At 45.1% G+C, this 23,960-nt stretch overlaps 1 protein-coding gene across 1 annotated transcript in view; it reads left to right on the forward strand.

The window, feature by feature from the left end:
* TBXAS1 (thromboxane A synthase 1) overlaps positions 1–23,960 on the forward strand; it is a 126,291-nt gene that overhangs the window by 63,210 nt on the left and 39,121 nt on the right. Inside the window, exons 6-9 of the mRNA XM_060196684.1 lie at positions 12,567–12,655; positions 15,831–15,979; positions 18,201–18,331; positions 19,680–19,910. Of these exons, the coding sequence (XP_060052667.1) occupies positions 12,567–12,655; positions 15,831–15,979; positions 18,201–18,331; positions 19,680–19,910 (600 nt within the window). The remainder of the gene's footprint in view (positions 1–12,566; positions 12,656–15,830; positions 15,980–18,200; positions 18,332–19,679; positions 19,911–23,960) is intronic.

A 23,960-nucleotide genomic window follows, 5' to 3' on the forward strand; every position in this document is an offset into this window, starting at 1 on the left:
CATTTCCACCAAGAAGGATGCCTGCCCCTTCAGGGACTGAGGGGTGGCCCCCACAACTCACCCCTATCCTTACCCAGTCAAGGTGGAAATAACTCATCTCTGGTCAATGTCAAGTTTCAAAATAGATGCCTCAGGAAACAGCCGTCTGCAGGACTGGAGAGAAGGGTAGGAGGGAGCACCATTAAATATGCAGCCCTGTGTGAGGGTCCCCTTCCTGGGACTGGGTATCATGTGAGAGGAGAAGGAAGTGGCAGGAAATGGCTCAGCAAGTAGAGTATATGTCACCATGTGTACTGACCGGGTCTCCCTGGCCACAGCTTGAGAGCACCTATGGGGTGGGCAGGGCTTCATGAGCAGTGGAGTGGTGCAGTGGTCTCTCTCCTTTTCTCTCTCTCTCTCTCTTTCCCCTCCCCCGCCCCTCCCCCTTCTTGCCCCCAGGGTTATTGCTGGGGCTCAGTGCCAGCACTACAAATCCACTGCTCCTGCACCACGAATCCTCTGCTCTTGGAGGCCATTTTTCCCCCTTTTGTTGCCTTTGTTATTGTATTGTTGTTGTGGTTATTATTGTTGTTGTCATTATTGTTGGATAGGACAGAGAGAAATTGAGAGAATAGGCAACTCCCCCCTCCCCCCCCCCCATTGTATTGGGTAGGACAGAGAGAAATTGTGAGAGGAGGGAAAGGCAGAGAGGAGGAGAGAAAGATAGACACCTGCAGACCTGCTTCACCCACTTGTGAAGGGACTTCCTTGCAGGTGGGGAGCCTGGGGCTCCAACCAGGATCCTTGGGAGGGTCCTTGCGCTTCTTAGTTTGTGCGCTTAACCCCTTGTGCCACCACTGAACCCCCTTCCTCTCTACCTCTCTGTGTCTTTCTTTCTCCCACTCTGTGTCTCTGTTTCTCACCTTCAATCTAAAGGAGGGGAAAGTGGCCATTGGAGACAGTGCTGGAAACAAGATCCATGGAAAACCCTGGTGGGGCATAAGAGGGAGAGAGAGGAAGGGAGGGAGAGAGAGAGAGAGAGAGAGAGAGAGAGAGAGAGAAGGAGGGGGCGAAAGGGAGAGAGGGAGGAAGGGAGAGAAAGTAAGAGAAAGATGGAGAGAGAGGTAAGGGAGAGAGAGAGGGAGGAAGAGAGGAAAGGAGGGGAGAGAGAAGAAAAGTAAAGGAGAGAGAGAGAGAAGGAGAGAGGGAGAGGTGGGGGGCTGGGGAAGTGAGCCTGGGAAGACCATATTTAGGTGGAGGGACTCCAAAAAAGTTTCAGGAAGAACTACCTGAAATAGTCTGTTGGATAGATTCTATCCCTAAAACTAGTCCTGTGGTTATATAAAATCTTACCATGGGCCAGGACATAAATAGATTTAATTTTAAGAAATAAAGTTGGAGTCTTATTAATTTATTGCTAAAGGGAAAAGAGAAGAAATTGGATTTCTTAGGCACCTAGGTTAATATTCACTTTGTTTTCCTTTTTAAAATTTTTGAACTAATATGAAATAGAAAATAAGGCATGAAATCTGTACACTTGTATATTCCTTTATGCCCTTCTGACTTGAAAAGTATCAAATCAAATGGAATTAATTCCTACGATTCTTAAAATATTGCATACATCAGCACAGAGGTGGCAGGCAACTTTCAGTGTAATCATGAATAAAATAACACTGTTAGGGGCTGGTTGGTGGTACACTCAGTAGAACACACATGTGACCATGCACAAGGACCGAATTTCAAGTCTCCGCTCCTCACCTGTAGGGGGCGAGGGAAGTTTCATAAGCAGTAAAGCAATGCTGCAGTAGTCATTTTTCCTCTCTATCTCAAATTTCCCTCTTAATTTCTCTCTATCTTTATAAAAAAAACATAACAATAACAATACATTTGGGAGAAAGGCCTTGGAATAGTGATTATATAATGATGATGTCTAAGTTGTAAATTACAACCAAGGGAAAGGATTTGAAATCATAGAAGACCAAGATGACCCTGTCTAAAAAGTCATGACATATTTTTCTATATTTTCCTATGCAAAAATGTATCATGACTTTTCCAACATCCCCATAACTTGGCAAAACGCAGCAAGCCATCTTCTTAGAGATTCGCTAAGACAGAACTATGGTGAAATAATGTTTCACATTATTTCTCCAGGGCTCAAAGACATTTCCCACAGATGAAAACATAAGTAGTCAACCTCATTGTCAGCTGTTGAAAGATAAGAGGGTACTGGGAAAGATGCCCCTGGAAGCAGAGTTCATGGCCATACCATTCTCAGAAAAGGCTCCAAATTAGATGGACCATCCATCCAATCCAAGATGGCGGCTTGCATCTTCTCAGTCCTCCAAGATGGGATGGACAACTCCTTCCTCATTCACTTAGATGACAGGGCTTATTGTGGTGACTCAGTGAGCAGGGATCAAAGACCTGGTCACTTCTAAATAAGAGCTCAAGGCTGCCCGTGTGTGCCACTCAAGAGAAAAAGAACCCATCACAGCTCCACACACAGGGGGACCCAGATACAGAAAAGTCAGTCCAATGGCAAGGCTGCTCTCTCTCCTTGTCAGAGGACCCAGCTCTCTGCCTAATTGTTTGCATCTCCCCAGATGTTCCCTGTTAGGAAGATACCGTCAAATAATGGATAGATCTGAAAGGCAAGGGCAGATGTGCTTATTGTTCCCTCTAGATGTTTTCCTGCCTTGGAGAAGACATATTACTCAAGAATGACTACATTAAGAAAAAAAAAAAAAGTTGATGGAGACATTGACATGCAAATGCAGAGTTCCCACAACTTCAGTGCCTGCATCTTTGCTAGAAGGACCATCATCACCACCACTGGCTTTTCCATTTGCCCTGTGAACTGTCCAGATGAGCACAGGGGCCGCTCAGAAACAGCTCAGTCTCCCAGTCATGTCAGAGCAGCCAGTTTCCCCTCTCGGCCACCTTGGCCCCTGGCAGTCTATTTTTAATCTCTGCTTATATTTCTGGGGCCTTCTGAATAATACAAAAAGAAAGCATTATCACCAGGCATGGCTGTGACATAAGTACTTGAGCATCTAAGATGACACAGTCCATACTGACCAGTTGGCCATTTTCTAGAATGTCTGGGAATTTATCTATCAGCAAGAGGCTATTATATCACAACACAGCCATAATCTCCTAATTAAAATCAGGGTAATGATAGGCTGTTGAAACCCTGGTGTAAATGTTCCCTTTCCACCTGGTCTTAAAAGAAAACACTCTCCTGACCTCAGGTCCCTTACCCAGGTTCTAATTCAGTGTTCCTTCACCAGAATCTTAATGTCCCTCCAACTTGCCATGGGTTCAATCTAAAAGAGCATCTGAAGGCTTGGCAGTTGCTTGGCAACGCCCCCAGTCACCTCCTCAGTGGAGTGAGCTCTAATTGGCCAGCCCTCTTGACTGGAGCTTTAGACTTATTAGAAATGACACTTGAGCATTCACTTAGATGGCCTAAGCTTATACTTCACAGCGGACATTTTGCATAACAAGCAAGCCATGGATGTTTTTAATATCTGGGTGGTGGGGGAAAAACTAAGTTTCCCTAGCTGGTATTAATTTTACTTGTGTCAGTGGTCTGGTTAGAGCACTCGAAGGCATTTGTGTCTCTGTTTTTTTTTTTTTAATCCAACTGTGTTGAAATATCATCTTCCAACCTCATTAGCTGACCTTATTCAGAAACCTCCTTGGTGGTGTCAGTTCCAAAACATTGCCCATGGTTGAAAGAGCACCAAAGAGAATTAAATGTTAAGTTCACTCAGGTTGACAAATATTTATTGGTTCCTATCTTGGGGGGTGGGGGTGAGGGATTATAATATACAAGGGCAGTTGGATGCATTCATTCCTGCATTATTGCTGATGTCACAGTGGAAGATGGGGGACAGAACACATCCTCTTCTGAACAGAAGAAACGCTTTGGGGACTGTGTGTATGTGTCACTAAGCCCTCGAGATAGTGCTGAGTCTTGATGGAAGGGGAAGACACATCGCAAGTGGAATGAGCCTTTGAAACAGAGACTCATGGACAGAAAGTCTAGGACTTGCTTGTTCAGAGAACCGAGGAGCGCAAATGGACCAGAACACTAAGTGTGTATAAAGTTCTTGGGAGAGGAAACTGGGGAAATAGGTTGAGATGTGTAGCATTGGCTGCTTGATGCTAGAGGGAGCACCGTGGGCAAATTGGAGTGCTGAGTAAGGAGCAATTAAATCTCTGAAAATGAGGGAATAAAGGAAAAGGGGATATGTGCTTGCTGTTTAGCCTCTGAGGTTGTTCCCCAAGCCCCCCTCAGTGGCACAAATTACCTGAGCACAGGAGACAACTTGTAAGTGGGTGGAGCTTAGCAGTCTCTACTTCTGGCAGCCATGTTTGATCTCAGGGAGGTGGCATCTAATGGGTCCCTCTCCTGAGCCCCCTCCACATATTGGCAAATGAGTCACTCAGGCCACACTAAGTCTGTAGCATGATTTGTTTCTGACCTTTGTCACAGCTCATTCAGGGGAACCTGATAAGTCCCATTTTGCAGATGAAGAAGCAGACTCAGTGAGTGTGAGTCATCTGCTTGAGGTTATACGCATAGAGTGCCAAAGCGAAGAAGCCAAAAAAATATTAACAGTGGCTTTGAGGACTCATCCTCTGTGGGCCAAGTGCACATAATCAGGTCACAGTCTTCACCAACAGGAAGGAAACTCCAACGATGGGGTTCTGACTGAGAGTCCCATAAAAACAGGAGAGAAGAAGCCTTCCTTTGTTTTTTTGTTTTTTTTTTTCCTTTATTTTTTTCCTATTTTTTTTTTATTTAAGAAAGGATTAATTAACAAAACCATAGGGTAGGAGGGGTACAACTCCACACAATTCCCACCGCCCAATCTCCATATCCCACCCCTCCCCCGATAGCTTTCCCATTCTCTATCCCTCTGGGAGCATGGACCCAGGGTCATTGTGGGTTGCAGAAGGTGGAAGGTCTGGCTTCTGTAATTGCTTCCCCGCTGAACATGGGCGTTGACTGGTCGGTCCATACTCCCAGTCTGCCTCTCTCTTTCCCTAGTAGGGTGGGTCTTTGGGGAAGCTGAGCTCCAGGACATATTGGTGGGGTCTTCAATCCAGGGAAGTCTGGCCGGCATCCTGATGACACCTGGAACCTGGTGACTGAAAAGAGAGTTAACATACAAAGCCAAACAAATTGTTGAGCAATCATGGACCCAAAGCTTGGAAAAGTGGAGAGGAAGTATTAGGGAGGTACTCACTGCAAACTCTAGTGTACTTCTGCTTTCTTACTTTGGTGCCATACTCCAAACTCACCAAAGTAAAAGACTCTGGGGTGGGTGGGTGGGTGGGGAGAATACAGGTCCATGAAAAATGATGAATGAAATAGTGGGGGTTGTATTGTTAAATGGGAATCTGGGGAATGTTATGCATGTAAAAAAAAAAAATAAAAGAAGTAGAAACGCAAAGAAGCCTTCCTTTGAACTGGAGAAAGTCTAGCCCTTCTGTATCCTTACCCCTAATCCTTCTTGCTATCTCATAAAGATGTCTCTACCTTCTGGAATTAATGTGCTCACCTTCTGTCATCTATATCTTTGTTCTGAATTTCTCAGAGTCAGTAGAGACTATATATATTGCCCTTCCTTCCTTCCTTCGGTTATCACTGGGACTTGGTACCTACACAATGAATCTACCATTCCTGGCAGCCTTTTTTTTTTTCTTTTCTTTTTCTTTATTTGACAGAGATAAGTTGAAAAGGGGGGGGCGGGGGGGCAGGTGCTAGCGCATGGGCTAAGCACATATAGTACAAAGAACAAGGAGGTGGGATGGGGAGTTAGAGAGGGACAGAGAAAGAGCGATAACTGCAGACCTACTTTACTACTCATAAAGCTTCACCACAGCAGGTGGGGATAAAGGTCTCAAACTCAGGCCCTTTTGCACAGTAACATATGCACTCAACCAGGTGCACCACTGTCCCCTGCTCCCTCCTGGCTCTCTAAAGCCACTTTTCGTATGATGTGCCCCATCTCATATCATGTTCATCCAAATGAAAATGTCATTATCCACTCCATTCAACAGCATCCTGAGTGGTGCATGAATGACAATTCTTGCAGCAGAAGCAAAGCCTTCTGGTCACTTGGTGGCTGTCCAGGGTCCAATGGGCATGGGTTCCTCTTTGTTTGAAGCAAAAGCTTCTAAAGGGCTCTGTGGAAACCACAGAAACCCTTAAGCTAGAAATCCAAGAAGGTTTCCTTTCAAACAGTTTTTCTCATCCCCCTTTTTCTTTTCTTTTTTTTTTATATCTTTATTGGGGAATTAATGTTTTACATTTGACAGTAAATACAATAGTTTGTACATGCATAACATTTCCCAGTTTTCCATATAACAATACAACCCCCACTAGGTCCTCTGTCATCCTCTTTGGACCTGTGTTGTCTCCCCCACCCACCAACCCTCCCCAGAGTCTTTCACTTTGGTGCAATATGCCAATTCCAGTTCAGGTTCTACTTGTGTTTTCTCTTCTGATCTTGTTTTTCAACTTCTGCCTGAGAGTGAGATCATCCCATATTCATCCTTCTGTTTTGACTTATTTCATTTAACATGAATGTTTCAAGGTCCATCCGAGATCGGCTGAAAACAGTGAAGTCACCATTTTTAATAGCTGAGAAGTATTCCATTGTGTATATATACCACAACTTGCTCAGCCACTCATCTGTTGTTGGACACTTGGGTTGCTTCCAGGTTTTGGCTCTGACAAATTGTGCTGCTAAGAACATATGTGTACACAGATCTTTTTTGGATGGGTGTGTTGGGTTCCTTAGGATATATCCCCAGGAGAGGAATCCCAGGAGAGGAATTGCAGGATCAGAGGGTAGGTCCATTTCTAACCTTCTGAGAGTTCTCCAGACTGTTCTCCACAGAGGCTGGACCAGTTGACATTCCCACCAGCAGTGTAGGAGGGTTCTTTTGACCCCACAACCTCTCCATCATTTGCTGCTGTTACCTTTTCTGAAGTATGACATTCTCACAGGAGTGAAATGGTATCTCATTGCTGTCTTTGTTTGCATTTCTCCGACAACCAAAGACTTGGGGCACTTTTTCATGTGTTTCTCGGCCTTTTGGATCTCTTCTGTGGTGAATATTCTGTCCATGTCCTCTCCCCATTTTTGGATAGGTTTATTTGTTGTCTTGTTGTTGAGTTTAGCAAGCTCTTTATATATTTTGGTTATTAAACTCTTGTCTGATGTATGACATGTAAAGATCTCCCATTCTGTGAGTAGTCTATTGGTTTGGGTAGTGGTTTCTTTTGCTGTGAAGAAGCTTTTTAATTTGATGTAGTCTCATAGGTTTATGCTTGCCTTAGTCTTCTTTGTAATTGGATTCATTTCATTGAAGATGTCTAAAATTTATGCAAAATAGAGTTCTGTCAATATTTTCCTCTAAGTATCTGATAGTTTCTGGTCTAACATTCAAGTCCTTGATCCACTTGGAATTCACTTTTGTATTTTGTGAAATGTAGTGGTTCAGTTTCATTTTTCTGCATGTTTCAATCCATTTTTCCCAACACCATTTGTTGAAGAGACTCTGATTTCCCCATTTAATAGTCTGGGCACCTTTGTCAAAGATTAGATATCCATAGGTATGGGAGCTTACTTCTGGGCTCTCAATTCTATTCCACTGGTCAGTGTGTCTATTCATGTTCCATTATTAAGCAGTTTTGATTACAATGGCTCTATAATACAATTTGAGATCTAGGAGTGTGATGCCTCCGGTTTTGTTCTTTCTTCCCAAGATTGTTTTGGCAATTCTAGTTCTTTTCTGGTTCCAGAGAAACATTTGTAGCATCTGTTCTATTCTTCTAAAAATGTGGTTGGGATCTTGATGGGGATAGCATTAAATTTGTAGATGGCTCTGGGTAGTATATTAATTTTGTTGCCATTAATTCTTCCAAACTATGAACATGGAATATCTTTCCACTTCTTTGTGTCTTTTTCAATTTCTTTGAGTAGTGACTCATAAATTTCAGTATACAAGTATTTCACTTCTTTGGTTAGGTTTATTCCTAGATATTTTATTGTTTTTGTTGCTATAGTAAAAGGAACTGATTTCTGGATTTCGACTTCTTCTAATTTAGTGTTTGCATAGAGGAATGCCACTGATTTTTTAATGTTAATTTTGTAGCCTGACACCTTACTGTATTGCCTGATAATTTCCAAAAGCTTCTTGCTGGATGCCTTAGGTTTTTCTATGTATACTATCATGTCATCTGCAAATAGGGAGAGTTTGACTTCTTCTCTTCCAATCTGTATGCCTTTAATGCCTTGCTCCTGCCTGCTTGCTATGGCAAGAACTTCCAACACTATGTTGAATAGTAATGGTGATTGATAGTGGGCAGCCCTGTCTAGTACCTGATCTGAGGGGAAATGCTTCCAGTTTTTCACCATTGAGTATGATGTTGCCTATAGGTTTCTTATATATAGACTCTACTATCTTCAGGAATTTTCCATCTATTCCCATTTTTTGTAGTGTTTTGATCATAAAGGCATGTTGGATTTTGTCAAAGGCTTTCTCTGCATCTACTGATATGGCCATGTGGTTTTTGGTCTTGCTTTTATTGATGTGGTGGATCATACATTAAACCAACCTTGCATCCCTGGGGTAAACCCCATTTGGTCATGATGAAAAATCTTTTTAATATACTGCTGTATCTGGTTGGCTAGAATTTTGTTCAATATTTTAGCATCTATGTTCATCAGAGATACTGGTCTGTAGTTTTCTTTTTTGGTTGTGTCCCTGTCTGCTTTTGGTATCAGAGTGATGTTGGCTTCACAGAAGCTGGCAGGGAGTATTTCAGTGTCTTCAATCTTCTGGAAGACTTTTAAAAGTAGAGGTGCTAGTTCTTCTTTGGAAGTTTTGTAGAATTCATTTGTAAAACCATCTGGTCCAGGACTTTTATTCTTGGGACAGTTTTTGATAACTGTTTCAATTTCATTAGCTGTGATGGGCCTGTTTATATTATCTAGTTCCTCTTTATTTAATTTTGGAAGTTCGTAGGTATCTAGGAAATTGTCCATTTCTTCCAGGTTCTCTAGCTTGGTGGCATATAGTTGTTCATGAAGCCTCGCATGATATGTTGAATTTCTGCGGTGTCTGTTGTGATATTTCCTCTTTCATTTACGATCCAATTTATTTCCTTTTTTCTTTTCTTACCATGTCATTATTCCACTGAAACAAATCTAAAATTCAAATATTTTGGTAGATGGCATTTTATTAAAGTTAAGCTCACTTGTGCACTGCATTTATTAACATGATGGGAGAAATGTATTCAGGGAAAGTAGCCATAGAAATAGGACTTAGACGGCTCAGGTGGTGGGACACCTGGTTGAGCATACATACTACAGCGAGCAAGGACCCAGGTTCAAGCCCCTGGTCCCCAGCTGCAGAGGGAAATCTTCAAGAGTGGTAAAGCAGTGCTGCAGATTCTCTGTCTCCCTCCCTTTCTCTCCTTTCTGTCTCTCTCCAATAAAAAAAATAAAGAAAAAATATTACTAAAAAAATAAAACAAGAAATGTGACCTAGAGAATACTTAGCTTTCTAAATATCAAATGGGTTGAGATTTCTGTAAAACAATGGCCCAGAAGCCATTATAAATAGACAGCGAGAGAAACAGACAGATAGATAGACTGACAGACAGACTACATTTTCCTTCAATGCAGTGGGAGCCAGCTTTAAACCTGGGTTGGGCACATGGAAAGCAGCACACTATTCAAGTGAGCTATTTTGCTAGTCCTACACACACTTTTGCACTGAGTGGAAAAGCAGGGTTGCAAGTTTCTCTCTCTCTCTTTCTCTCTCTCTCCATATCTACCCTCTTCTTTGTCTCTATAAAAAAGAAAAAAAGGAAATAAAGTAAAGTAAAGGAATGAAAAGGAACAATGGTCCAGTGGTCGCAGCAGGCACTGAGCCCCAGTGAAAATCCTGGTGGCAATAAAAGAAGAAAAAGAAGGAAAAGAAGGAGGAGGAGAAAGGGAAGGAGAGAAGTATCAGGCCCTGTGTGGTGGTCAGTGGGGGAAGAGGGTCTCAGAGCAGGGCAGGAACAGCACCTGCTGTCTCAGTGTGGGGAGCACTGTCACTAGAAGGAAGACAACCTGGGGCCAGCAAGAGGAAGTGGGATTTTGCCTCACTGCATCTTCGTACCTTCCACCAAAGAGAGTAGCCTTTGACAACTTCCCTGCGTCTTAGGATTTAAGGACCAATTGTGCATCTTCTGTGATCCTCAGACTCATCCATCTAGCAAATAATTGCTATGTGCCATGCACTGCGCTGGGCGTGGCGGAAGCCAGAAAGCAACAAGCACAGGAGCTCTATCCAGATCTGGGAACTTATGTTCTAGTGTCAAAAATAAAGAAGTCCCCTACTGGAAGAATAGCTCAGTTGGTAGAACACCAGACTTGCTTGCATCATGCTCCTAGCTCAGTACCTCCTCCACATATAGCAGAGTGCATCTCTCTTTCTCTCTCTCTCTCTCTCTTTCTCTCTCTCTCTCTCTCCTCTTCTTATCTCATACAAAATAAGGAAAACAACAAATGAAATGTTTTGAATCAGAGCACTCTGACTAATGGTGGTGCTGGAGATTGAACTTGGGACCTCACAGCCTCAGGCCTGAAAGTCTGTTGTGTAATTACTGTGTTATTCTTGGGCCTTAAGATCTTATTTTTCAAAAGTCAAATTGAAGGCCATGGAGAGAGCATAATGGTTTTGCAAAATGGCATTCCTGCCTGAGGCTTCTTCAGTGCCCAACAATACCATAAGCCAGAGCTGATCGCTGATCTGGTTTTAAAGAGAAAACAAAAAAGGAGACATTTTTCACTTGAAAAGTGTTGGACTCACAGACATGAGATCCTGAGTTCAATCCCTGGCATCACGTGTGCCAAAGTGTTTTCTCTCTCTCTCTCTCATTGATAAACTTTTGTGACAAAATTTGAAGGTCTTTATCTCGAGCTTTTTACTGATATCATTTACTCAGCCAAGTAGACTACTGCTTTTTAAATTAATTTTTATTATCTTTCTTTATTTGTTGGATAAAGACAGTCAGAAATTGAGGAAGAAAGAGAGAGAGAGAGAGAGAGAGACCTGCAGCACTGCTTCACCACTCACAAAGCTTTCCCTCTGCAGGTGAGGACTGGGGCTCAAACCTGGATCCTTGTGCATTGTAACATGTGCGCTCAACTAGGTGCACCACCACCTAGCCCTGCAACTATTGCTTTTTTCTAATTTTATTATTTCTCAATGAAAGAGAAATACATAGAAAGAGAGACTCCAGAGCCCTGCCCAGGTCTGGCTTATGTTGGTGCTGGGGATTGAACCTGGGACCTCACAGCCTCAAGCATGAAAATATTTTTCATAACTATTATACTATCTCCCCAGCCTTCAATAAATTTTTTAAAGAAAAAAAGTCATATTGGCAGCAAGATAGCTCAACTAGAAAATGCTTTCTTTGCTATGTGTGTGACCCAGGTTTAAGCCCAGCCCCCACCACACTGGAAGAAACTTCAGTGATGTCTCCCTTCCTCTCCCTGTCTCTGTCACTGTCTCCGTCTTTCTGTCTGAATGCACAGAGGGCCAGAACAATGAATCCTCAGTGAGGACACACACACACAAAAGTCAAATGTCAGCATAGGCAGTTTTTCAAAAAGTATTTTCCATAGGAAAAGGTCATAGCACTACAGCATGCTGCTGTGGCTATTGAGTTATCCCAGAATGTACTCAGCAAAAGAATTCCCTCCACGGTGCCAGCCTGTGTTTCAAAAGAGCCACAAAGCCTCTGCCCACTTCAGCCAGCCTGGTGGCCCCAAAACAAGACCTGAATTTACTAACAGGGATAAGGAGGCAGCATAATGGTTATGCAGAAGACTTTCAGAGCTGAGACTCCAAGGCTCCAGGTTCAATCCCTAAGCCTAAGCCAAGCAGTGCTCTGGACTGACACTATCTCTCTCTCTCTCTCTCTCTCTCTCTCTCTCTCTCTCTCCTTCCCTCCCTCCCTCCCTCATTCTCTCATTAAGCTAAAGTAAGTAAAATATTTTTAAAGCTTTCCTGATGTTGTGAAAGTTACATGAATGTCCCTGATTCCACTGTCTCTATCTTCCTGTGTGTATATTAGAATCTTCCATATTAAAAATATTTTATGGAGGGTGGGAGAGATAGCATAGTGGTTATGCAAACAGATTCTCATGCCTGAGACTCCAAAATCCCAGGTTCAAGCCCCTGGGAAGCCAGAGCACTACTCAGCAAAAAAAAAAAAAAAAAAAAAAAAAAGTGTCACGACTTTTCCAACATATCAATATTTCACAGCCCTTATGTTTAATCCTTCCTTCTTCTGTGTTTCCAGAAAGAACTAGATCACTTCCGCTAAGACAGACAGACACAGTGACTGTATATTAGACACTTTAGACTCAGAGCTGCTTCTGGACTTTCTGTGTGAGTGTCACCTTCCAGATGAAGCCACACACTAGCTTAGGCCCTTCAGCCCTGTGGCCTGGCGCCAACCCCTTCCCCCATTGACCTAACCCCACCTCTCCATCTCCCCTCAGATGATTCCCCTCATCAGCCACTCCTGCCAGGTGCTCCTAGCCCACCTGCAGAGCTTCGCAGACTCCGGGGAGGCCTTCGATATCCAGAAGTAAGAGCTTGCCTGCAATCTCAGTGGGGAGGAGCCACTCTGCTCCTTCTCCTCTTCCTCTTCCTCCTCTTTCTCCTTTTCCTTCTCCTCGTCCTTCTTCATCTTCCTTCTCCTTTCTTTTCTCCTCTTCCTTCTTCTTTTTCTTCTTCTCCATCTCCTTCTCCTCCTTCTTCTTCTCTGCCTCCTTCTCCTACTCCTTCCTCTCCGTCTCCTTCTTCTCTTCCTCCTCCTCCTTCTCTTCCTTCTTTTTAATGTTTATTTTATTTATTTACTTATTCCTTTTTTGTTGCCCTTGTTTTATTGTTGTAGTTATTATTGTTGTTGTTGATGTCGTCATTGTTGGATAGGACAAAGAGAAATGGAGGGAAGAGGGCAAGACAGAGAGGAGGAGAGAAAGACAGACACCTGCAGACCTGCTTGTGAAGTGACTCCCCTACAGGTGGGGAGACGGGGGCTTGAACCAGGATCCTTATGCCGGTCCTTGCGCTTCATGCCACGTTCGCTTAACCCACTGTGCTACCTCCTGACTCCCCTTCTCTTCCTTCTTTTCCTTCATCCTCATCCTCATCCTCCTCCCCTTCTCCTCTGTCTCCTTCTCCTCTTACTCCTCCTTCCTCTTCCTCCTTCACTTTATTGTTACTATTATCCTATTTCCTCCTTCTGTGTTTTATATATTTACTTATTTATTGGATAAAAACAAAAAGAATTTGAAAGGGAAGAGGAAGATAAAGAGAAACAGAGACACTAGCAGGGCTTCACCACTTAAGTTTACCCCATGTGTAACAACCAGGGCCTTTGGCATGCTAGCATAGTGGTTCTGCAAAAGTCTTTCATGACTAAGGTTTCAAGGTCTTCTCAGGCTCTACCATAAGCCAGAGTTGGAGGGGAAAAATAAAGGTAGGAAGGAAGAAAGGAGCAAGGAGGGAAAGGAGAAGAAAAATTCCATAGGAGAGAAGAAAAGAGGAACACTCTTCTTTGTTTTTTGTTTGTTTGTTTGTTTTTCCTTTTTAAACAGCACTGCTCAACTCTGGCTTATGGAGGTGCTGGGAATTGAACCTGAGCCTTAGGCACAAAAGAATTTTTTGCATATAATTGTGCTGTCACCCAGACTTATTTTATTATTTTAATGAGGGAGAAAAGTCAGAGTATTGCTCTGCTTTGGCATATGGTGGTAGCAGGGACTGAACTTTCAGCCTCTAGAGTTTTTGGCATGAGATTCTGGTGCACAGCTGCTAGGCTGTCTCTCCAACCCAGATTACCGTAGTTTAAAATAGTCATCTGAGGGCCAGTGAAATAGATCACTTGGTATTGTGTGCATTGCAGGTTCGTTGCTCTTGTGACAGCTGTAAAAGCAGGAGGAAGAGGTGGTGAAGCCAGCAAAACCAAACCATCAGCCTGTGGTTTACTTACCACTGACTGAGCCCACTGGGATCTGACAGTGAGGAAGCCATGCTCCCCTGCCCCCTCCAAGCACCCCCAATATCCTTGAATTTGTACTGACTCCATCACCCTTTTGTGTCTCCTCTTGCATTCTGCTGTCATTGCTCTAAGAATCCGAGGCTGGGACCCAACACTAGTGGATGCAGCCCATGCCTTCCATGCCCAAGGCCCCAAGTCTGAGCCCCAGCACCACATGGCAGGACCTAGGACAGTAACAAGGATCTCTGTGGATAATGGCTGGGTGTTTCGGTGTCTCTCTCTTTCTAAAAAAAAAAAAAATACAGAATACAAATTGAACTTCAGAGGGAGGCCTTGGGATATAGTTCAATGGTAGACCACATGCCTTACATGTGAGAGGCCGTGGGTTCAATCCCTGGTACCACCAAACACATAAAAAACAGGAGTTGGCTCTGCAGTAGAGCATAGACCTCCCATGCATAAGGGCCTGACCTCAGCCCCTGGCACTGAATTAAAGGGGTGGAGGTCCAAGTGTACTATTCCCCTATAATCTTATAATTTTGTAAGCCATTATTAAATCACTAGTAAAAATAAATGTAAAAAGATAAATAAAGAGAAGAAGTGGTTGATGGTGCATTCAGTGCAGTGCACATGTTACCAAGCAAAAGGATCTGGGTTCAAGCCTCCCAGCGCCCCACCTGCAGGGAGGGGAGCTTCATGAGCAGTGGAAGCACCCTGCAGGTGTCTCTCTGCCTCTCTGCCTTTTCCTCCATCACCCTGTCTCTCACCCTTTATTCAAAAAGACAGAAAAAAAGAAGGCCACCAGCAATGGCGAAGTTGTATAAGCCCTGAGCTCCAGAGAATAACCAGGCATCGGTGGTGGTGGTGGTGGTGGGGAAACATTTAAGTAAATAAATAGAAAGGGGGTTGGAGAGGAGATAGCAATACTTAAGCCAAGAGACTCTCATGCCTGTGGCTCTGAAGTCCAAGGTCAATCCCCAGCACCACCATAAGCTAGAGCTCACTAGTGCTCTATAAAAAAAAAATTTTTTAGGGCATCGGGCAGTGGCGCAGTGGGTTAAGCGCATGTGGTGCAAAGCGCAGGGACCGGCGTAAGGATCCTGGTTCGAGCCCCCGGCTCCCCACCTGCAGGGGAGTCGCTTCACAGGCGGTGAAGCAGGTCTGCAGGTGTCTATCTTTCTCTCCCCTTCTTTGTCTTCCCCTCCTCTCTCCATTTCTCTCTGTCCTATCCAACAACGAATTGCGTCAACAAGGGCAATAATGATAACCACAACGAGGCTACAACAAGGGCAACAAAAGGGGAAAAAAATGGCCTCCAGGAGCGGTGGATTCATGGTGCAGGCACCGAGCCCAGCAATAACCCTGGAGGAGGAAAAAAAAAATTTTTTTTTAATGGGGCAGGGGGTAGAAAAATTAATAGAAATATTTTAATGCTTTATTTATTTAATTATTAGATAGAGACAGAGAAATCAAGATGGGAGAGACACCTGCAGCCTCGTTTCACCACTCATGAAACTTCCCCCCAGCAGGTGGGGACCAGGGGCTTGAACCAGGGTCCTCGAGCATGCTATTGTGTGTGCTCAAACAGGTGCACTGCCACCGGACCCCAAAAGGATGTGATTCTGTGTGTGCCACCTCCCACTCAGAGCAGGGAGACGAGGGCAGGCTCAGGGCTTCTCCAGGGCTGTGTGGACAGGAAGGTCCCAGCAGAGTCCTTCCCACACCACTAACCCCCGCCCTGCCCCCTTGCTCACAGGAGCTACTGCAGCTTCACCACAGATGTGGTGGCCAGCCTGGCCTTCGGCACCCAGTTGGACTCCCAGGAGGAGCCCACCCACCCCTTCGTGCAGCACTGCCACCGTTTCTTTGCCTTCTCCATCCCCCGGGCCCTCCTGGTCCTTATCTGTGAGTACTGCCAGGGTGGGTGAGCCAAGGTAGAACTTGGGGGCTCAGCCTCCGACACTAAGAGGGCATTGTTGGGGTGTCTCTGTCATCAACACTTTCCGGAGAGCTCGACACACGCAAACCTTTCCATCATGGCAGCCTCTCTTCACCCAGCATCACACAACAAGCAGATATAACAGTTCTGATGAGAGACAAGAGACATAGATACACAGAAGGTCAGAGACACAGAGAGATACAGAGACAGAGGATCAAAGAGAAAGATATGCACAGAGAAGAAGACAGCTTAAGGCTGGGCATAGCAGGAGATGCAGTCTTGGTTATGAAGGCCACATCAGCTGGACCTCAATGTCACTCTCACAAGGGACCCAGGACTCTGTCCCCTCAGGAGAGGATAGTCATGAGCCCCCAGCTGAGAGCCCGCTGTACGTTTAGTGCTGGGTTGCCCTAGCAAACAGGCCTTCCAGAAAAGACAGGCTGTGAGGTGCAGCCTGGGGTAGGAGAACTGCCTTGGGCACTCACTGCCCTGTCTCAGTTCCTGCCAACCTTGCCCTTTATTTCTTCTTTTTTCTTTTCTCCTTCTTCTTTTTTTAATCTTCAAAAGTTTTTCTCATAATCACTTTCTTTTTTAAAAATTTATTTTACTAGTGATTTAATAATGATTGACAAGATTATGGAATAAGAGGGGAACAATTCTACACAATTCCTACCACCTGTATCCCATCCCCTCCATTGGAAGATTTTCTATTCTTTATACTTCTGGGATTATAGACCAGAGATCTTTATGGGGCACAGAAAGTGGGAGGTCTGGCTTCTGTAATTGCTTCTCCAATGGACATGGGCATTGACAGGTTGATTCATACCCCCAGCCTGTTTCTATGTTTCCCTAGTAGGGCAGGGCTCTGGAGAGGTGGGGTTCAGGACACATTGGTGAGATCATCTGCCCAGAGAAGTCAGGTTAGTGCCATGGTAGCATCTGCAACTTGGTGGCTGAAGAGCATTAAGATATAAAGCAGAGCAAATTGTTTAATAATAACCAGGAACCTGAAGGTAAGAATATAGCAGATGAGATATGGGGTCTTCATATTAGAAGAAGCTGGAAGTCTATTTTAGTTATATTCTGATGGGCCCATGACTTTACAAATTTTTGCCTGAGTCGGGCAGCTAACATGCAGGTGGGCTATAAGTATTGTCTGGAAGGATTGTGTCAGAATTGGTAATAGGACCACGAAGCTGGATCAGGGCAGAAAGTAGCTCCCAAATGTGGAAATATTGGAAAAGTATATAAATACTGTTTTTCTTTTTCTTTTTTCTTTTCACCAGTGTGTGTGTGTGTGTGTGTGTGTGTGTGTGTGTGTGTGTGTGTGTGTGTGTGTGTGTGTGTGATTAATAGTGGAGTTACAAGATTGTAAGACTACAGGGTATAGTTCCTCACCACACGCACCAAGTTCTGTGTCCCTACCCTATCAACAGTAACCACTAGAGTTCTCACAGATTCCTATAGACTATTGGTTTACTTCCAGCTTTTTATTTTTGTTTTTCCAGGTTATCACTGGGGATTGGTGCCTGCACAACAAATTCACCACTTCTGGCAGCCTTTCTTTTTTAATTTATTGGAGAGAATCAGAGAGAAATTGAAGCAGGCAAGGGAGATAGAAAAGGGGAAAAACAGACACCTGTAGCACTGCTTCACAGATCATGAAGCTTCACCTGTGCAGGTGGGGACCAGGGGCTTGAACTCTGGTCCTTGGTGATGCATGTAGTCTACCCAGTGAGACACACACACCCCCACACACACATCTGCATGGATATTTCTTGCTTGTTTATGCAAGCACTGATGGGGGTGTGTAATGGGATAGCACCACCCCCTAGTAGTAGTCCCCCCAGGGAGATTGGTCTTCCAAGGGTCTCAGGCTCAAAGCCAGGTTTTTCCCACCCCCACAACAGGCACCATAGTCCTGGCTTATTCTTCACCTTTTTAAAAAAAACTTTATTTATTTAATGTAATAGGACAGAGGGAAATTGAGGTGGAAGAGGGATAGAAAGGAAGAGAGACAGAGAGACACCTGCAGACCTGATTCACCTTCCCGCTTACAGCTGGGGAGCAGGGACTTGAACCCGAGTCCTTGTACATAGTAATGTGTGCGTTCAATCAGGTGTGCCACCACTTGGTCCCTTTCATCACCTCTTTTCGCTGCCAGTGGCTTTCCTCTTCTCCCCACAGTGTCCTTCCCATCTGTCATGGTCCCGCTGGCCCGGATGCTGCCCAAAAAGCAGTGGGAGGAGGTGGCACACTACTTCAGCAGCCTCGTGGGCACAGTCACAGCAGCGCGGGAGCAGCAGGCCCGGGGAGAGGTACTGTGAGCTGAGGGTGTGATGCGGCCTGAACTCACTGGCCTCCCTGTGTCCTTCTTCTCCTCCCTCCACAGCCCTGCACACCACACTAGGCTGGTCTCCACTAGTTCACACACAGGGAACAGAACAAGGAGGTGGGTGGTGGCACACCCAGTACAGCACACATGTTACCACACATGAGGACCCAGGTTCAAGTCCCTAGTCCCCATCTGCAGAGGGAAAAAGCTTCGCAGTGTTGAAGCAGTGCTACAAGGGTCTCTCTGTCTCTCTCCCTCTTTGTCACCCCCTTCCCTCTCAACTTCCCTGCTTCCTCTCTTACTAAAAAATTTAAAAAGAAGTCTTTTGGCTTGGGAGACAACATAATGGTGATGGAAAATCATTTTCATGCCTGAGGCACGAAAGGTCCTAGGTTCAGTCCCCAGCACCACCATAAGCCAGAGCTAAGCAGTGTTCTAGTCTCTCTTTGTATTTCTCTTACTAAAAAAAATTTTTAAGTCAATTTCTCTCTGTTTCTATTAAAAATAAAATAAACACAGAAGGAAGAAAGGGAGGGTAGAAGGATGTGGTCACCAGAGCGGTAAATTCACCATGCAGGCACCAAGCCCCAGCAGGAAGCCTGGTGGCAATAAAAGAGAGAGCAAGGAGCCTGGCAGTGGCACACCTGGTTAAATGCAGACATTGCCGTGTGCCAGGACCTGGTCTTGAGCCCCTGCTCCCCATCTGCAGGGAGGATGCTTCAAGAGCAATGAAGCAGGTCTGCAAGTATCTGTTTCTTTATTCCCTCTCTATCTCCCCCTCCCCCTTCAATTTTTCTCTGTCCTATCAAATAAAAATAGGAAGAAAAAACAAATAAATAAAAAGGAAGAAAAATGGCTACCAGGAGTAGTGGAGTCATAGTGCCTGCACTGAGCCCCAGAGATAACTCTTGTGGCAATAGAAAAAGAAAAGAAAAGAGAAGAAAAGAAAAAGAAGAAAAGAAAAGAAAAGAAAAGAAAAGAAAGGAAAAGAAAGGGAGGGGAGCAAGCAGTAGTACACCTGGTTGAACCCACTTCTTACAGTGCTCAAGGACCTGGGTTCAAACCCTCAGTCCCCACCTGAAGGGGTGAAGCTTCACAAGCAGTGAAGTGGTGCTGCAGATGTCTCTCCTCTCAACAGCTCTCTGTCTCTATCCAATACATAAATAAAATATTTTTTTAAAAAAACCTGATGGGTATGGCAGCCCAGCCACATTGGATTTATTCAAGAGCAGACAAAGAAAAAAATAAACAAGACCGTACGTCCCCGCTTATGTCTTCTTTTATGCCCAGAATCTCCCTTCAGTAATCACCCTCTCCCCTCTGTCCCTCAGAGGCGGAAGGACTTCCTCCAGGCTATCCTGGATTCCTCCCTGGACGAGGAGGGTCCCAAGGCAACCCGGCACCTGACTGAGGATGAGGTAGTGGGCCAGGCCTCCCTCTTCCTCATTGCTGGCTACGAGATCATCACCAATACGCTGTCCTTCGCCACCTACCTGCTGGCCACTCACCCCAAGTACCAGGAGAGGTTGCTGGCTGAGCTGGATGCCTTCCATGGGGCCCATGTGAGTCCACATCCCTGAGGGAGACGGGGCTATGCCCATGGGGCTGCCTTGCCAGAAATGACCTTCTCGGTTTGGTGGGTAGAGGGAGGGCCTTGTAAGCCAAAAGTGATGGTGGTGGGGACAGCACCTGGACACATGCATTCAGCATCCTAAGCCAACAAAGTCCCCACAGGGCAGGGTCAGAGGATGGGGTTAGGGAAGGGGTAGGGCTCCCAGCACTCTGGGAAGCAGGTCTGAACCCCAAGATGCTGCCAGTGTGAGAGTGAACTGAAAGAAGGAGCTGAACACAAAGAAGAAGATTGTGGGAGCATTGGGAAGGGAGTCCCCAAGCGTATGAGGGTGGTGGGGCACTGAGTCCCTGTCCTCTGCATTCTGGGCAGAGGAGGGCACTCCCAGCTGGGATTGAAGAGGGTGTCCAGGGAGGCTGAGAGGCACTGCTTCATCAACTGTCTTCCTGGATGCTTTCGTGCATCACTTTAAAAGGAAGTGATTTAGGGTAGGTGAAATAGCTCATCTGGATAGAACACTCCTTTGCCACATAGGACCCAGGTTTGAGTCTGAGCCCCCACTGCATCTCTCTCCCTCTCTCTCTCTCTCTCTCTCTCTCTTTGCTTCTGGTTCTATCTTAGAAAAAAAAATGTTCTTTTGGTGTTTTATGTGGTGCTAGGGAATGAACCCAAGACTTTGTGTGTGTACCAGTTTGCAGAGGTGAATTGAATCTTGCTTATTTTTTTCACTATTTTTAAAAGACAGGGAGAAAGAGACAGGAGACACCATAGCCCTGCTCCACCATCTACAGGGCTCCCTGGGTGCTGTGTATGGTGCTGAGAAAGGAAAGACCCCCACCACACACACACACACACACACACACACACACACACACACACACACACAGCCCTGTTCCAGCATCCATGGAGCCCCCTGGGTGCTGTCCATGGTGATGAGAGAGGAGACACCCCACAGCCCTGTTTCATCATCCACGGAGCTTACCCCAGTGCTACCCTTGGTGCTGCTGGGGCTCTAATCCAAGACCTTACCCCCAGCTAAGTTGGTGCTCTATCATGTGAACTATCTCATAGTAAAGAGCTCCTTTATAAAACCTTTTCTATTGTATTCTGATTTAAGTACTTTTAATCATCCTAAGGGTTTTTTTTTTTTTTTTGGTAGGGAGGGGAGCCTCCTGTGATCTTGGCACCCTTAAAGGATTTTTTTTCCTCCTCTATTGAGCTGAAAACTGCTTTCCAGAAATTTCCACCTTTCTCTTAATTTTAAGAATTTTTAAAATGTAACTGATGGAACACAGAGAGATATCAGAGCACTGCTTGGTCATATGGGAGGATGGGGAGTGGGGAGGACCTGGCATTCTCTGTGACACCTGCCTGTCAGCTCAGCCCCTTCCCACTGCCTGCATGCCCACTGCACCCCTCCCTCTGAGCTACAGGAATGTCTGTTTATCCTTGCTGTGCTCCATCAGTCAAAATAATCTCAGATCCTAATTCTTCCATCTGTCACATGAACATGGCTCCAGCTCTGTGTCATCAAGATTTGCCAATTGTGTCATCGATTAAGATGTAGAACGGGGGTCAGTGAGTGGTGAGTGGTAGCACGCTGAGGTGAGCACACACATTACCATGCACAAGAACCCAGGTTCAAGCCCCCAGCCCCCACCTGCAAAGGGGAAGCTTCATGAGTGGTGAGGAAGCTTCATGAGTGGTGAGGAAGCTTCATGATTGGTGAGGAAGCTTCATGATTGGTGAGGAAGCTTCATGATTGGTGAGGAAGCTTCATGATTGGTGAGGAAGCTTCATGAGTGGTGAGGAAGCTTCATGATTGGTGAGGAAGCTTCACGATTGGTGAGGAAGCTTCATGATTGGTGAGGAAGCTTCATGAGTGGTGAAGCGGCGTTGCAGGTATCTCTCTCCTTCTCTGTCCCTCTTCCCTCTCCATTTGTCTCTGTTCTACCAAATAAAATAAAGTTCAACAATAAATAATAAACATCCCAGGTATTTTTTAAATTTTTATTAGTGATTTAATCATGATTGACGAGATTGAGGTATAAGAGGGGTACAATTCCATAAAATTCCCACCACCAGAGTTCCATATCCCCTCCCCTCCATTGAAAGGTTCCCTAGTCTTTATCCCTTTGGGAGTATGGATCAAAGATCTTTGTGGGGAGCAGAAGGTCTGACTTCTGTAATTGCTTCTCCACTGGACATTCATCCCAGGTAATTCCAATGCAAGTGGATCCTAACTTGACTTTGAGAGTACAGCCTTCGCTTCTCACAGTATAGACCCAGATTCTTAAAAGTACGAGAATCCAAAGGCCTACTCCTGCCACCCCGGTCATTTTCTTTTCTTGGGTAACAGCTGAGGCTATCTATGAAGAACTAGAATTCAGAGAGGGTGTCCTTTTGGAGAAAAAAAAACATGTGGACCCGGTAAATAACTCAACATTAAAGCCCCAGACTTACACACCTGAGGTCCCAGTTTCAGTCCCCAACACCCCATATGCCAAGACTGAGCACTGCATTAGTGTCTCTCTCTCCCTCTTCTTCTCCCTCTCCCTCTCTCTCTCTCCATTGCCCCCTCTCAATCTCTCTGTCTCTATCTAATAAATAAGTAAAATATTTTAAGAGAAATAATACATCTTTGAATAAATATATTTGATAGTCATAGTTGTGTTAATAGCTGTGTAGCCTTGTGTAGCATTGCATGTAAGTATCTGTGTATTCTCCTCTCCCCCCCCCCATCTTCCCTTTGACTATAATCAGAGCACTATTACTATGGGCCATCTGTCAGGACATGGAAATGCAGATTAGATGTTCACACATTAGGTATTTCCCTGAAAATCTGTGTGTAAAGGAAAACTTGTTATAATTTTCCTGCTGGTTTTCATTCAACAAATTCTTCTTGAGTGCCAGTTCATGCCAGACTGAAGGTCCCTACTGTAGTGGGTTTCTTGCTGGTGGCAACTGAAATTCAACTCAGATGAGCTGCAGGGAGAGGGGATGTCATACCACAAAACTGAACCTCCAGTGAACAGGGGTGTGGTACGACTTGATCCAGCAGTCCCAAGGCACCTGTGTAACGTAGATTTTGAATCATACTTTCTCCAGCTATTTCTTTTAGTGTGCTCTGATGGGTCTCTTCCATTCCAGAGAGATAGAGAGACACTGTTCCTCCACTTACGCTATCCTATTTCACCTGTCACTCTTTCTGTTTACAGCACCAGGAGTCATGCCCAGGACCCCATGCACATAAGGCTGGTGCTCCCCCTGGCTCCAAATGGCATCTCTCCCTCTCCTCCATGATGCCCTGAAGAGATCACAAAGCACACTGGTCACTTAGGCATTATATGTGCAGACTCATCTGCTCCATTTGAAACTTCATTCTCAGCCCAGTCTCAGCCCAGGGACTAAGAGGCTGTCCTGGGTGCTGTGTGTGTGGTGCAGGGGTTGTCTTTCACCTTCCTTTCTCCCTTCTCCCTCTCTTGGTCCCTCGCCCCTGACCCCAGCACTCCTACTGGGATCTGTGAGCAGACCATCCCCAAAATCCTCCTAATTGGGGCTCCTCTCCTCACCTCCCCTGCAGTAAAATGTAGAGAGGAGTGGGAGTCACTCAGAGACCCCTGGGCTCAGTTGTTGGGGGGAAGAGGGAATCCCCAGGTTCTGACTCAGAGGCCCTCAATACTGGGATCTCCTGATGGCTGTTGAACACCCAGTGCAGGTTGTCACATGATGGCTCCAGCTCCAGTGCCTTCTACAGGGTCCAATGGATGCACCGGGGATATATCTTGGCCACTCAACCCACTGTCCCCTCTCTCAGCCCTGACACCTCTCTCCAGGCCCCCTCCCTTTGCTCTGTCATCAAGAACCACAAGAACCACTGGTTAGAATAGAAGAGGACCAACAACAGATGAGTGGCTGAGAAAGATGTGGTCTATATACACAATGGAATACTAGTCAGCTATTAAAAATGGTGAATTCACCTTCTTTGCCTCATCTTGGATGGAGCTTGAAGAAGTGATGTGAAGTGAGATAAATCAGAAAA

The sequence above is a fragment of the Erinaceus europaeus genome, chromosome 8 (assembly GCF_950295315.1).
Source record: "Erinaceus europaeus chromosome 8, mEriEur2.1, whole genome shotgun sequence".
Taxonomy (NCBI): Eukaryota; Metazoa; Chordata; class Mammalia; order Eulipotyphla; family Erinaceidae; genus Erinaceus; species Erinaceus europaeus.